Genomic DNA, 16618 nt, shown 5'->3' on the forward strand with positions numbered 1-16618 from the left:
TTGTAGCAACTGTAAATAAAATAAATTCATAATTATAATAAAGGTCAATCAAATGGACCAATATGGCAAGGCCATGATGATCCACTTGGTAAAATAAATCCGCTTGGCATCTTTCTTGGCCTTAAGACAACAATTCTGATGGCTAAAGATCCAAACGGGACACAAAAAAAAAAAAAAAAAAAAAAGAACAAGTGGGGACTATGTCACAGGAGCTTCTTTAGCTGAGAGAAAGTAGCATAAACTGCTGGTTAATACTGCAACCTAGTGTTGGATATAGAAATTAACTTTTCAGTAGTGTTAGGAGCAGTGCCAGTTCAGTGTGGTGATGCTATGAAACGTGTTTTTAAGCAAGCAATGCTTTTTACGCCTCACTTGTAAATGACTGATGGGTTATTGCCGTCACCCCACCGGGCAGACGGGCAGCGTGGACACCTAAGTTTGCAAATGCGATGACTAGATAACAAATAATCATGCAGTAAGTGCAGTTTCACAGCTGAGGTCTCTGAAAGGTGATTTATTGGCTGTGTATTGTTACTATAAGTACATTTTTGACAAGTATGTTTTTAATGTTCGGTGAGTTGAGAAATGTTTGAAGTAGTTACTTGGGAAAAAAACCATCTTCTATTTCTCAGTAATCACACTTGTAATAGATTTCATTAAGTTTTTTCCACGTTACAGGTTATATTAAAAGGACTATTAATAACCCCATCCCTGTTGGCTCCCTACTGTGCTCATGAACTAGCAATACGACAACAGCAGGGACTTTAACGAGGCTTCTTCTGCCAGCACCTGACTGGCTCTCTTTTTGCATCTACTTTTAAACAGCAGATAATGATCTCTTGCTGAGGGAGAGGACAGATGGTAGGTTTCAGAGTCCGTGTATTTACTGTCTGGTTCTGCTCTGCAAAATGTTTCTTGGTTGACAGAACTCTTCAAAATGCTTCAGACTATATATAAACTCTTCTTCTCACACTAAGAATCTATGATTTGAGTTTTTTCATATAGAGAACATAGCGTAGTCTGTAGCTATGGGGTTGATTGATGACGTTTGAAGTATGCTTTTATTTTGAAAAACTCCAGTAACTTCCGAGTGTTAGACATAGCAGCTTTTAACGGGTTAGTGAAGGAACACGAAAGGCGTCGGAACATAAATACATACATTTCATCGCATTTATGTGAAAATGGGGGCTTGCTTGGCTTTGTGCTCTTTAGCCAGCTGTGTAAGTATCGCATATGAATGTCTGTTTTAGATATTTCCGGAAGGCTTTTGTTTATTCTCCCACTGTTAGGTTAAACTAAGGATAACATTAGTAATTGGTGTCAGGTTTAAGTGTTAGTTGTGACGTTAGGCATGTGATAGCTTCAACAAATGTGAGACCATTTATAAATAGCTGATCATTACTGTTACTTGGGAAATCTGCCAATACTCGACGTTAGATTTAGGGCAGTTAGCGTAGCAAGCTAGTCAGAAGTGAACAGGCCATTTTCATCGCGTTGTTAATAAAATGGAAAGTTAGTGACGTTTGATGTTTAAAGCTGACGAGTTACTGACACCAGATGTAAGGCATGTGATTTTGATTGCCTTCGTGGGAAACCAGCTCATTTTTAGACCGGCTTAACAAGTGCAGGGTGTGTTCAACCGTTTATATATGGGAACTAGGGTATCTGTAAAGGTGGAGTGTTTTTCGTTGATGAAATAAAATACATGGAGGAACCTTGCGCTCTAATGTTTTTTTTTTTTGTAATTAAGCATTTAAGTGAGAGGCGCGAATTTCATGTTACTTGTATCTAAACATCAACCCTTGGAACTGCCATGTTTAAAATTTACCCACACAGTAGTTCAGCTAACCTATTTATGAGTGCCATCACACCTAAGCAGGTGATATATTTTTGTGGCTGTCTTCAGCTTCAACTCTCACGCTCTTTATCGCTCTCTCCTCCTACCCCTCCATCCTCGGCAGGCCTCATGTCTGTGTGGCTCAGCACCATGTCTTTTGTGTGGTTGCTGTCCCTCTTCAAATAACTCCACCATCACCCGCTTGGTTTTCTCCTTCTTCTTGCTGATGGGAACCTTTGTGTCTGTTATCATGATCCTTCCTGGAATGGAAACGCAGCTTCGCAAGGTAAGACCTTTGTTCTTATTGTCATATTTATGTATATAATGATATGCAATAGTATTTAACATACAACTACTCATAATATACACCATATAGTCCATACACCATGTAAGTGGTCCGCATGTGCGCATTCGCTGTCAAAATAAAAGACGTGCACCAGATAAGAAGTTGCAACGCGCGTTTGCGTCCATATAAAAAGCACTGTTTTTGTCCGCTAGAGTGGGATTTTCTGCACCACCTCTCTGTGCGTTCATCATTTGTTTGAAGCCAGCTCACCTCCTGCAACCACTTCTCCGAGAATACGCGCTTCTTTTGTGGTTCGGACTCCTTCTGACATTTCTTTGGAGGTGGAGGAACACCAAAGTAATTGCTTAAAGGAGCTTCTTCGACATCTTTAAGAGTTCTAAACAAATGTCTGTCCTCCAGAAAATCTTATGTACGCAAACACGCGTTGCAACTTCTTATCTTGTGCACGTGTTTTATTTTGACAGCGAATGCGCACCTGCGGACCACTTATGTGCAGCCCTGGTTATTTAGCTCGTCATATTGCAGCCACAGAAATTCTTTTGTCCATGAAACCATAAAGCTGCACTTTCTTTTTGCCTTATAGTCTGATTTGTCATAACTTCTCCATTTTGTGGTCACCTCTTCACCCAGACCTGTCTTATTTGGCTCAGCAGAACTGAAATATATATCCTGCTGCTTTTACACACGGACTCACATAACGCTCAGCGATTCTCTGCGCGATCAACCTTTCACATGTTTAAGGTTGCTGCAGGAGATTTCACTTGTCATGTTTGCATAGTAAGCTGACCATGTCAGAGGAATTGGTGCGCAAATTATCATCACTCACAGATCAGTACTGTCGCTCTCTATACACAGTTCGCGCAATTGCAAAGTGAAAGCAAAAAACAAGCGCAAATTCAAACGCGATTTCAATATGTCACATATTGACAGTGGCTCACCGATGCCAATGACATAATTACCCAGCTACATTTCCGAAAGAATGCAAAAGCACTGACATATATTTTTCCTTCCTCTGATAGCCCAACGGGCAGGGCAGAGAGAGATTTTGGTAGCCCAACTGGAAAAATCGCTAGCCCCAGGACGTCGGGCTAGCGATTTTGCGAGCCCTGTCAACTGCTGTCACAGTGGTAGTGAAACTGAAAAATGATGCAAACAAGAAAGACAGCACATTTGCCTGCAAAGGAGAAGTTTCTGGTTTGCGTCACACTTTTCAAGTTTCACCACAGTAGAAAAGTGTTTGCAGGCAAATCATTGTATCCATGCAGACTATGGGCGACCGTGACAATCTGGTAGCAAACAACATAGTCACAAGAAAGTTTTTGCAGCACCCTCTTGATGACTGACTTCACCTGGCAACACCCAGAAACTTCCAACAGCCACTCAGTAACCTGCTGGGAAATGCGCTTTTTTTTTTCCTAGAGACTGGAGGTTGCCAGGTGGGTCACCAACCAGTCTCTGGGTTTATGTGACCAAAGCCTTACTCAAGTATGTAAAATAATGCAGATCTAATGTTGGATCCTTTTCTTGTAGCTACTTTATCTCTAAATAATTTATTGTAAAGTTCTCATATCTCCATTTAAGTAATGTTACCTGAGAAGTCATATCCTGATTGTAGTGCACAAAATTAGCTGCAACAACAGCTTTTACAGTGTTGTTACAAACTAGAAAAATAGAAAAGGTCATTGTATATTGGTTTGTTTTTTTTGCCTGTCCCGTTTGGCTCTTTTGCCATCAGAATTGTTGTCTAAAGGCAAAGAAAGATGCCCAACGGATTTACTTTACCAAATTGATCATCCCAGCCTTGCCGTAATGGTCCATTTGATTCACCTTTTATTGTTTATTTTATTTTCACTTGCTGAATACGGGACAGACTTGACTGGGGGAAAGAAGGGGAGAAAGAAAGAGGGAAAGAGAAACAGCTGAGAAGAGGGACGGGGGAGAAGGGCAAAAAACAAAAACCAACAGAATGAGCAGAAAAAAAAAGAAAAAAAATGCATCTATCAATCACCTGGGTCACCTGCTGAGAAAGAAAAAAGAAAACAAGCAGAAGAGAACAAGAGTAATAGAATAAACAACATCACAATGATATATGGGAATATGACAGTAAATACTAAATATTAAACATTATTGTGCAGCACATAAGATCAACAGAACACAGTGTGCTTTGAGGTAGGAGCCAAAAAGGGTGTAGTTTGTGGGTGTGATCACCCGTGTGTACACCTGTGAGCATGGACGCGCTTGTTTTTTTTAAAAGGTTCCTTCATGTAATGATCTGCTAGAGGGTGTGGGGGGGCCACAGCCCCGTCCTCCAGGGCATGAAGCAGGTATGGAGGAGATCAAAACTCCAGACATCCAGAGGCCCCCAGAACACAAGAGACCAAGAAAGACCAACAGAGGGCCAGCCGCGCCACTGTCCCAGAAAGAGCTGAGGAGAGTCCCAGATGAGGGCTCACTCAGCAGCCGCGGAGCAGAAGCCAGGGGGGGTTGCAGTGACGCGCCCGTGAGCTCCGCCGGCAGCCAGCCGCGCCTGAGTGACCGAGCCCCAGGCCGAGAGGCCGGGGGCACCCCACCTCCGAAGTGGCCCGAGCGAGCCCCAGGCTCCAGGCCCCGATAAGCGGCCGCCAAGGAGTGAGCCGGTGTGTACCTGGACGCCCATCCCCGGACACAAAGAACCACCAACGCACCGACGTCTGAGGGAGTCCGCCACTGGCAGGGGAAGTGGTGGGGGGGGAGATAGGCCTCCAAACCTTGGAGGGCCTGAGATGTCCCCAGAGAGGTGGCGCCTGACACCTAACCTGACATATAGACACAGACATACAGGCACACACAGACACAAACATCCATTCCCACCCTCATGCTCTCATATGCACTTACTCCACACTCAACCAACGTGGAGACAGACATGAAGAGACGCTGTACACACGATCACACTCCCCAAGCGTACTCTACGAACCGGGTCTAGGTACCCTTGCCCCTGGAGGGGGGAAGTGCACCCAGACCCAGGTGGTGTTACCCTTTTCCCTGCGGTGGGGAGAGGCAGACCGCTCCGACTCCGCAGCAGCAGGGAGGCCCCACACTCCAGACCGCAGTCGGACGGCCAACTCCTCCTCCTAGCCCCCCCGCTCCAGCAGGCCGCAGAGAACGGGGGTGAGAGAAGACTCCAAACCTCCCTCCACCCGCTCATTGTAGTGTTGATGCATGTGTGTTCTAAGGTGCATTTAAAACCCAGGAGGGCATGGAGCTACCTGCCAGAGAGCAGCAGGTAAGCGCACCATGACCACCATGGTCACCACCCATCTTGAGGAGTTTGCCCCCTCACCTATACTAATGTGCCACAAACAGGACTTTAATATCACCAGCCATTCCCATGTTATTACGGTGTATCCATATAAATGGCCCACCCTGTACCGTAACATTGTGTTTTTTGTAACAATTAAGCTGGAAACAGTGATACGTCTAAGTCACGACTTGTATTGCAGTGCCTCTGAAAACCAGTAGTAATTGAATTGCTATTTGATACATGGTTTACTTTTTTAGTTAAGTTTAACTGCAAGCTTGTTTGATTTGACTTTCATCTGTTCCACAGATCCCAGGATTTTGCAAGGGCGGAACTTCAATACCTGGTATTGAAAACCAGGTTGACTGTAATGTCATCGTGGGGTACAAGTCTGTGTATCGAATGTGCTTTGCCATGACCTGCTTCTTCTTTCTGTTCTGTGTCATCATGATTCGTGTCCGTAGCAGTAAAGACCCACGTGCAGCTATTCAAAATGGGTGAGAACCTTTTTTTTTTTTTTTTTATAAATTGCAGAAGAATGGGTTCAGGGAGGGAGGTATGTGTACTGTACTACTTCTGTATTTTTTCTGTACTAATTGTAAGTTTGTAAATCTTCAGGTTCTGGTTCTTTAAGTTTCTGATCCTGGTCGGGATTACAGTGGGAGCCTTTTTCATCCCTGATGGGACATTTCACGATGGTATGAATATCTGTTTGCTGAATTACAAGAAACAGCAACTGTACTATATCCTTTTCTTGAGAAATGATAATGAGAATATACACATACCTGTTCAGCAGATTGAGGATGCTGTATCTTTTCCTTTTCATTTCACAGTGTGGTTTTACTTCGGATTGGTGGGATCCTTTATCTTCATTATAATCCAACTCATACTCCTCATTGACTTTGCCCACTCCTGGAACAAAGCCTGGGTAGAAAATGCTGAAAATGGGAACAAATGCTGGTTTGCAGGTAACGTATTCAAGAGTTTCGTGATAGACTCCATATTTGATACTGTAATGACTTTTTAAAATAATGATAGCGCACAAAATCTGATTTAGCATTGAGTTATATTGGTATGTGACATTTCTGGCATTGACACAGGATGAAGCAGAGCTTCTCTGCTGCCCGAGTCAATTTCATCATTTTTCTTAAAATAATAATCCTGTTATACCATCATTAATGTTATTGTGTATTCATTTCAATTCCAGGGCTGCTGTCTTTCACTGTCCTCCACTATGCACTGGCTATCGCTGCTGTGGTGCTTTTCTACATTTACTATACAATGCCAGATAACTGCACAGAGCACAAAGTCTTCATCAGCCTCAACCTTATCTTCTGCGTCATCGTCTCCATTGTTTCCGTCTTACCAAAGATACAGGTACAAACATGGAAACTGTATTTCTTCATGTTGGATACCGCACAGGAGCGATTGCAAGAGGTTAAAGGTATTTACTGGATTTGTAAAATGTGAACCACTAGGGAACGGTGTCTACCAGAGCTAGGCAAATGTTTTGTGTTGTAGCCCAACTCTCTTACCAGAAACAGAAAAACTGAATGTTGTCTAAGTTTGGGGCAGTGCAACAACTTCCTGGTCAGCTGGCTTTCTGAGTGTAGTTTGCATGTTCTGCAGTAACAGTAATCACAGTACAAAAACGTGTTTGTTAGGTTAACTGGTGTGTCCAAATTAGTCTTAGGTGTGGATGTGACAGTAAATGGTGGTCTGCGTTATCCCTGTGTGACACACATGTGACCTGCTCAGAAGTACCTCGTCTGTTACTCTTACAGTTGGAATAGAATACAGCCTCCTTATATGGAGGAGGTTGGTAAATGCAAACAATACCCTGGTTAATGATTTGGTACATAGCTGTTATTCACATACAGCAAACACATTGTTATTATTAGCTTAAGCAGAGTGAGGTTTTTATTTTTATAGTCAAAAAGTGTAACTTTTAATGTAAACAGCTTAGAAAATCTGAGAAGCTCTAAGAAAATTGTAATAACTTGTTCAGCCAACCTAATACCTAATTAATTACAGTAGGCTATATCCTCGTTTGCTGTGTGTGAACTCATGTAAGCATTATTCAGTGCTCTCTAACTGATCTCCTTTTCTCTCACCTCCTGGGTTGGTAGCGACATGGCAGCTGTACCTTTGCAGCTACTTCATTTGTTTCATACACTTTAGCTTCATAGCTAACAGACAGCAGTACATTCATCGGCTGCAGCAGAAAGCCTGCCACCCTCCCTGTCGCAGTCAGCGGACTGAACTTGTTTTCTGGCAGATACCAGTGCTTGAAAGAAACCCGGATGTTTGCGTTTTGCTGCTGTTTGTATTTTTTTTTTCTCTGGTTTCTTTCCAGGAATTAGTGCTGGTAGTAATAAGGGCTGCTTTCCAGGTCCTTCAGGCAATGTTTGCTGCCCTGATAACTAAAACCTTTCATATCTGCCTTGCCATCAGCATTTCCTCTTCCTCTCACATTGGACTTAGTGTAGCAACCAGTCTGCCCTATCTTGTGATACAAATTGGTGTATCACAAAAGTACACTACACCTATTTTTAAGTTCACTTAATGTCTCTTTTTTTATTTCTTATTTTCTTTTCCCCCATGTTTTGTATAGAAACTCATGGCAGTTGTTTCTTTGCATTCTGTTAATGGCTTTAGTTAACTTTTGATGGTTTAAGTACTTTTTAGTTTTAAGTACCTTTAAATCCTTTTAAGTACTTTTTACCACTTAGTTGTAAAAGGTTGATGGGGTATTGTCAACCTATGGGCGGGCGAATGGCGTGCACCCAAAAGATTGTAAATGTGATAACTCAAAAAACATGCAACGTAGGACTTTATTGGTAGATCAAACTATGATATTTATTTCAGTCTCAGATGAGTTAAAGTCTCTGTGGCCTAAACCTCAAGGTCAGAGGTCAGGTTTTCTGAGTGTTTTGTCAATATTCTTCCCCAAGTCTTTATGAATGAGTATTTTTTCATAGGCTCTGTTGAGTTTGTGATGCAAACAAGCAGCACATTCAAACACTGTTAAATAAACCTTCCTTTCAAAGCAGCTGAACATTTTATTTTATTATTATTTTGTTAAATATTTTTACTTTTTCTATTTACAGGCAACTCAACCGTACTCTGGTCTGCTTCAGGCTTCTATTATTTCCCTCTACACCATGTATGTCACCTGGTCTGCGATGACCAACAATCCCAGTGAGTCTTCTGGCTTCTTAATCCTAAGTCTACCTTCGGTTTTACCTGCATGCTTTTTTTTTCCTGTTTCCTGACTGTTGTTATTTATTATATGTACTTGCTGTTTATTTGTCGCAGCATTTTTATTTGAAAGGTGAGTTTTTCCCTGGGACTCTAAATAAACAAAGAGCTGCTTTTTGCTAATAGTTAGCACACCCTCTGTGTCTCATTTTCATGTGAGTTGCATGTCCCCTGTGAGTAGTCACAATGGGCAGTGTTGTGCTGACTAGTTACATTCATGTTAAGATGTAGTCATCTTAGTCCCACTGACGTGACGCTGAAGATGTAATGACTCGTCATCTCAAAGCTGTGGACGACCAATTTAGTGAATACAATAACTGGAGAACGAGGTGACGTCAGATTTTCAAATGAATACGATAGGTGTATTTGCTAAAAATCTCAGACGAGTTTGAATGTGAGTGACTTCAACCTCAAGGTCAGAGGTCAGGTTTTTTTTCCCTATTGTTCTGCTCACACTTTATCAGTACTGGCAAATGGCTGCCCATCCCTGAGCCTGGTTCTGCTGGAGGTGTCTTCCTGTTAAAAGGGAGTTTTTCATTCCTACTGTTGCCAAGTGCTTGCTTATAGGAGTTTGTGTGATTGTTGAGGTTTTCTCTGTAATATTGTCGAGTCTTTAACTTACAATATTAAAGTGCCTGACTCTTGTGATTTGCTACTATATAAATAAAATTGAAGTTGAGTTGTGAAGCAACTTTCACACCAGTGAAGCACTAGTGTGAAAGACACTGTTGAGATGAAAAACATTGAATAAATAATTAAACGTTTAAATGTTAGAAGTTTAACAGTAAAGGGAAAAAGGTGTATTCATGGATTTTTGATACTTTAAAGTTGCATCTTCAGTGCTGTTAGTTACAGAAGAGGAAAAAAAACATTAAAAAATGTGTATTGCCATTATAGTCAAGATGGAAGTCAGAGACTTTAATTCATTAATATGTCATTTTGCAGACCTTCTCACTGTATAATAATGTGCTTTTCAAATCATTTTATAATTGGTGTGTACAATTTCTTTGTGGTCTTCTGTGCACAGATCGTAAGTGTAACCCCAGCCTGTTGAGTCTAGTGTCAAACGTCAACACCACTCAACCGTCTGGTGGCAGCCCTACAGGACAGGTGCAGTGGTGGGATGCTCAGGGCATTGTGGGATTGATCATCTTCCTCTTTTGTACTCTCTATGCCAGGTAAGATTAGCAGTGCCGGAAAATAATATATGTTCTGTTTTATTTGCTTTTGTTAAACTTCCTCATTCTGTCTCTCCCTCAGTATCCGTTCATCCAGCAACACCCAGGTAAACAAGCTGATGCAGACAGAGGAGGGCGGAGGGTCAGGTGGAGAGGGTGTGGTTGGAGAGGATGGTATCCGCAGGGCTGTTGACAATGAAGAGGAGAGTGTCACTTACAACTACTCCTTTTTCCATTTCCACCTCTGTCTGGCCTCTCTGTACATCATGATGACTCTTACCAACTGGTACAAGTAAGTACTCACAGCAGACTGACAGACATGAAGCAACAGGTACGATATGAGACTTTTGACCCTGACGGTGAATTTAAAATCCATAATTTTCACCTTTATCAGTTACTTACATACAGCTACTTGTGATCGCGGCACAGTAGCAGTGGAGCTCCTTGGTAAAACATTTAAAGATAAAAAACAAAACAAAGGATAAAACATGTTTCAATGTTTATGTGGCGGTTTAAAGTTCTGACACCCTCCAATCGAACCACCAGAGGGCAGACTAGTTCACCTGAAAGTTCTTCATTCTTTCAGCACAGATTGAATGTCAGCCTCTTGAATCATCTCGGTTTAGATGAACCTCACCCACCACCAGAGTATCTTTGTTTTTTCTTTCTTTTGTGACCAATTCATGTATATAGAGGAAGTGTGGATGAATTTCCAAACATGTGGTAGGTTGAGTTGGTGTAAACTAAATTGCTGCTTTTCACTCTGTGTCCTCCAACAGACCAGAAACCAACACCCAGGTCATGCAGAGCACTATGCCAGCTGTTTGGGTGAAGATGAGTTCCAGCTGGCTGGGCCTCGGGCTTTACCTTTGGACCCTCATTGCCCCTCTTATTTTCCCTGACAGGGATTTCAGCTGAGCGTGCATCATCTTTCACTTATATTTGATTATTTGTTTTCTGTTTTTTGGCGGCTGGTGAAGTCAAGTTGCTAAGAAGGAAACAGAAAGAATGTTATTAAGAATTTTTATTTCTTGATGTTTCTGTTTTGTTTTTGTTTTTACATTTGTATGTGTTGTTATTGTGTTTGTGTTGGTTTACACCTCTTGGTTGGCTTATTTGGTGTAATAATTAAAACAGATATTGTTTAAGAAGATTTTAAATGTTTGGTAAGTTTAGAGTCTTTACTTACCCATGGGAATTTTTCATTTTCCAGTGACTCACATTAATAGGCTTGCCGCCCTACCTTCTGTAGTGTGAGCATATAAGCACCAGTACCTCCGTTCTAAGTTTTAAATTCCATAACAACGACTTAGCAACAAGGCACTTTCTCAATACCTCAGACATTTCAGTTAGATTCCCTTTTAAAGGTCTTTCAGATCAGAGCTCTCTGATTGGCTCAATCTGGAATACCCCTGATTAGCTGTACTCCTTTACTGCAGGGGGCACCGAGGAGAGCCCTGATCGGGAGCCTCAGAATGAGGTGACTGTGAAAACTAGATAAGACTAATATGGCACGCCCTTCAGATCATAACAGGGCTTCCCCGCGGCTACTAGGCTGCAAGCAAATACATGTGATTGCACCTTGAGCAAGAGTGTCCTAATAGACAGCCAGTCTAATCTCAGCTCTTCCTCGTCTGCTCCAAGCTAAGATGATTTTTCTCCGGTGCTAAGCTTTTCCATGCCTCTGACAGCCACAGACAACAGTGTTTATGTCATGTATAGCAAACTGTTTGCAGCAAGGATTCTTGTATTGATCTGTAGCAGTCAGCGTCATGCAGTGTGCAGTGGTATGGTTCAGGAGGTGAAGCATAAATCCCACCCTACCTGCATTTACAAATGCCATTATAGTAAGGAGGTTGCACCGTGAATTATTAGGCTAAAAACTGGATTTTTAAATGTCTCAATGTACAAAACAATAATAATGCATTTTCAAATTGCTGTTATTGATTTTTATTGCTGGTATTGACTTTCGTAGTGATTCGATGGCTGTAATGGTGATACAGTACTCTTACATATGCATTATATAGTTGTTACCTCAATTTCAGTCTGACTGGAATGAGTTGAAATAAGGTGAGTATATTTTGTAATTGTGGAAAAAGTTTTTGGTACAATCCTGATTTGCAGTTGTCATTTTCAGACATTTCGCTGGACACACACATGAATCGGATGTTGTGTTTCTTTGGCTGCATATGAGTGTAGTGAATGCAGTTTTTCAAAAGTTTTCTGATTGATTTAACTTTTTTTTAATGTTGTTTATATATTTTGTCACATTAAGGGGAATATTACAGATAAATTTCATGTTGGATCATGATTTAAAATTTCATAACACTATTAAGTGCCTTTCTGTAGTTCCACTTTTCAAAAAGTATCCTAATAGATCACTAATGCTGATGTGCTTACTACACCTTGCCTTACATCGTGGCGATCTGGTCATTGCATGCCATAAAGCACTGGTCTGTAACATAAACTGTAAACGTAATTTATGTATAGACTCAGTTTTTAATAAAGATGAAACGCTTCTCCACTCATTGTTTTAAATGAGTCTCAATACAAACTTTGGATTAAATAAATAAATCACAACTACAAATGTGGAGTTTTACACCAAAACCTGTTTGTGGGCAGAGCTGTGCTTGTTTCTTTGGTGGCTTTGCCATTGTAGGGCTATTCAGGTTTCGTGTTATAGATTGGACATGAATCCTTCATGCTTATGGGTGCTAATGGTGGACGCAGGCTGATTGCACTCTTTTCCTAACATGTAGATTAAAGTGATGAGGCACCAGAGTCTGGGACTGAGAAGGAGCTCACAGGCGCTAATGTGCTGATTTTTATCTGTCCATCAGTTGTGTGATTGGGGGACACTCATCAGCTGCTAATGCTTTGCTGATTGTACTTGTAGTTATCTTGTTGTCACACGAGTACAACGCTAAACTGAAAGTGAACCATTTCCAGTCTATAAAAGGGTTCAGCTCTCACCATGTTTTACACATTTGTTCTTAACTCGAAATCAAAGCAGCAAAATGTGTGCAATCGCTCCTCTCTGCTGGTACAGAGACAGCACAGTGTGTGCCAATCTCCGCTGTGTTATTTCCTCCTTGCCTGGCTGGTAGACAGGACATGTTGGTTTTGGCTGCTGCACTCACTCAATCCAGTCGGCTCTGAATGTGGAAATATTCAGGACATACTGCCTCCTGTGGACCTCCACCCTCCTGCAGCAACACCCCTCCATCAGCCTATCCATTTCAATCCTGAGTTGATGGATTGTGCCTGTTTGACAGACTGAAATCTGATTTATTTCACTTTAAGCTGAGGAAACAAAGACTTCCTAAACACTGTGGGGAAGATGACAACACTTCACTAAATCCTTAAAGAAAACAGCTCTGAAAATATTATGGTGTGCAAAGTGCATTCTTCCATTTCTGTAAACATGTACGTTACTTGTTGGAGTCCAATTATGACTATTCAACAGATTTAAATTTGGACAAGCCGGGAAAACGCAACTGCCACAGGAGAGGACAGCAGTTGTGTGGCTACAGCAGTTGTGTGGCTGCAACATCTGCGTAAAGGACTTTACTGAAAAACTGAACAATTTTTAACTGCAGCTGCAGGCGTGATATCCAATGCTCTGTTTCTGCATTTGGCTTGTTGTGATGTGGTGATGCTGGAACACTGCGCATTGCATGCATGTTTGCCAGCCTTTCCTTTTGGCTTTTTGCAGTTTTTGTCTGCATACTTGTGCCTGACATGTGACTTCACTTCATGGAGAAACAGAGTGCATGTCAAGTCTTGTGTAATCACTGTCAAACGCACAGGCATTTGTAGTAAACTACCAAAACTGAAAGAAGCCATGTCTGTCCTCTGACAGGAGCAGGCTTGCAGCACATCCTCCAAATCTCTGACGCTTTGACCCCACAAAACTGTTTTATCTCCTATTTCTTCATTTCTCCCTCACTGACTGGAGCGTTTACATTATAAAACAATCAGACTTATTAAACAAACACTCTTCTTTCATTAGCCCCATCTGAAATGTAACAGCCTCTGAATTCAGGCAGCACCAGCACCCGAGAACAAATTAGCCAGGCGTCATAAATTTCACTTTTATTTCCCCTGCTATCATCAGGTGTACAAATGTGAGATCTGGTTTTCTCATTGAGTAGATTTAAGACTCTCCTCGTCTTCGGCCATTGGCTCCAGCGTCATAAATCTCACTTTCATTTCCTCTGTTATCATCAGATGCAATTTGTCGCCGTAATAATCGGGAGCTGTAATGTGCTGATTATGAGCCACTTAGTGTAGCTCTGCAGCCATGCTTAGTTAGGCCTGCTGGGATTTTTAATTTTAGATTGATTCAGACAATCGTTATCACTTGCAGTGTTAGCCCTGACCTTAATCTCGGCTTGCAAATGTCAGTGTTTGGCCGCATTTTAGTCAAGAACGAGTTCCGCCTCCGCACTAAAGCATGAGACTATTTCAGTTTTGTTTCGCACTTTCATATTGCAAATATTGAACAGTGAGCGGTGTTGACTTCTCCTGATGCTGATTTAGATAAGTACCGTTTTTGTTAGGGGTTATGCATCCCTGACCACCTCTTTGACGGAATGACTGGAAATGCCTGTCTGAGGTGTAATTGGGTTTTAAGAGTGGAATCCAGGCCCATTGGATTATGCACTGCATGCAGGGGAGCTAATTGAGTTTGGACCCTGCTGGCATACTGCACGAGCACTGGAAACATTTACCCAACATTAAGCCCCAATTAGGCTTTTCGGGATTGGAAACTTGTTGCTGGATGATGGGAAGATGCTGATGCCCGACAGACTGCGCTGTGCAGTTTCTCTCCACTAAATATGTATGGTCCGCTAACAGCTCTGCTCGTTCCTGTTGAACTGATGAACTTCCTCTGTATTTCCACGTTCTCGCACAGCACAGGCTACAGTGCAAAGCAGTCCCTCTGCTCTAAGCTGGAAGTCTCCAAGTCTGAGTGTGTGCGCATGCTCTCCCTCAGCTCAGGGGAGCAGCTAATGCAGTTATATAATAGTTAGCGCACCCGGCGTCTGCTGTGAGCCAAATGCCAGGCCGGTCTGGTTACATAAACTCGTCAGAGTCATATTGTAGCACTCCGGAGCGCTCACACCACAGCGTGTCCCCGCTCCTTTCACTGTCTCTTCCTCCGTCTCTCACTTCCTAACGCCGTTTTTCTTTGCTTTCCCATCCTCTCGTTTCTACACCTCTCCTCGCATCCACCCCTCCCTCTCAACCTCCCTCGCACTTTTCCTTTCCTTTTCCCCTCTCCGCTGCAGAGCTGTTCTCAGCCACGAGAACAAAGAGTTTTTGTGCTGGATGCAGATGCACAGACAGCTCAGAAAATATGAGACACAAAAGAGCAGGACTAACTGTACGCTCACAAGTGCATTCTCCAGTGAAACATCAGGACATGTGCAATTCAGTTGCTGGATGCCTTGGCAGTGACGATGGGTGAGTCAGGTGAAGAGATAAGCTCCGGCTGCCAGTTACCACAACTCGTGCACTCTGATGTCCACTGGCCTTTGATTACCATTTGATCTCCAGGAATGCCTTTCTCATTGACCTTTTGCATCTACCTCCCATAAGTCCCTACTTATGGGCCCACAAATAGGAGAAGGTCAGAGAGCCATGGTCAACAGATCAGCACCCATTGCAGCCGGGTGTCTGCCAAAAACTGCAAACTAGAAGTGAGCAGATCGATCCAAATATCGATAGTGTCCATCCCTAAACTTGTATTGATATTGGAACGGTACTAGCACGATAGCAGGATAGGCTTAATACTTATGTGTCTGTCTCTGAATCATACCCAATATGATTTAGAGACAGACACATTTACATACCAGGCCTGTTATAACGTTATATCAAGCAATTATTGTGGAAAGTAAAAATCAGTAATCAATTGGCCATTAAAATGGGTTCAACTTTGGCTAACTGATGATCATTCATCTCATAAACATAACACGGTTCCCTGCATAAGCTCCCTTTAAAGGTTAAAAGTATCCTTAGGGATATCGTTACATTGGCCCTGTATTTACTTGGTATCGGGTCCTAAAACTGCAGAATGGCACAGCACCCTTGCGCAATTGAAGTTAATTCATTTATGGTTTCAGCTCATAACAAATCATTGTTAAGATCTTTTGTGTGATGTCATCTCAGTCACTCGTTCAAGTAGACTGTTGTGGTACAGGATGGAGGTGTGCGGTGATGGTGTAGGTCCACGGAGGAAAACAAAGTGGATAAACGGCTCAGTTTGACTCCAGAACTCTCACGCTCACTGCGCGAGCTTGTCTAGCTAATTAGAATTAACAGCATTAACCAGGAACCGCTCCTCTCAACCAATGGCGTCCTTCTACAGCTTATGATTATTCATGAGGCGGGGCTCGGCGCGCCAGCCCACTGGTGGAGGCTGACGGGAGGGCGGTGCCCACCGGACCTACCGCGCGGGGTGGTGCTGAACCGCGGAGTGTGTCTTGCGTAGGGCGAGATGTTGTTTTTTTGTGGCGATCTGCTGAACGTGGCATCGCTGTCCGGTCTGACACAACAGTGGGAAGCACAACCAGCCCCTCCGGTCCTCCCTGCACAGAAACCCGGGCGCACAGCAGCTGATCCCGGCGCATCACAATCCAGGAAATGCGGACTTCTGGCTCCTTCGCAACGGGATAAATGGCTGCAGCGCCAGCACTGTAGCAAGCTGGTAAATATGAACCGTGTCGGCTGTTTGTTACTTACTTTCATTTGGC

General features: G+C 42.6%; 2 protein-coding genes across 3 annotated transcripts in view; both read left to right on the forward strand.

The window, feature by feature from the left end:
* Positions 1-1064: 1064 nt before the first annotated feature.
* On the forward strand, positions 1065-12384 carry serinc2l (serine incorporator 2, like). Its single transcript, XM_014413286.3, has 10 exons — positions 1065-1220; positions 1962-2123; positions 5731-5918; positions 6040-6119; positions 6255-6389; positions 6629-6798; positions 8532-8622; positions 9710-9860; positions 9943-10152; positions 10640-12384. Exons 1-10 carry the CDS (start codon positions 1182-1184, stop codon positions 10776-10778), a joined length of 1365 nt encoding a protein of 454 aa, XP_014268772.1. The 5' UTR covers positions 1065-1181; the 3' UTR covers positions 10779-12384.
* Positions 12385-16305: 3921 nt separating this feature from the next.
* hivep3b (HIVEP zinc finger 3b) overlaps positions 16306-16618 on the forward strand; it is a 38527-nt gene continuing 38214 nt past the window's right edge. For both annotated transcript variants that reach the window (XM_004559969.5, XM_004559970.5), the window contains exon 1: positions 16306-16572. The gene's annotated coding sequence lies outside the window, so the exon portion shown is untranslated. The remainder of the gene's footprint in view (positions 16573-16618) is intronic.

This window comes from Maylandia zebra, linkage group LG11, assembly GCF_041146795.1.
Source record: "Maylandia zebra isolate NMK-2024a linkage group LG11, Mzebra_GT3a, whole genome shotgun sequence".
Taxonomy (NCBI): domain Eukaryota; kingdom Metazoa; phylum Chordata; class Actinopteri; order Cichliformes; family Cichlidae; genus Maylandia; species Maylandia zebra.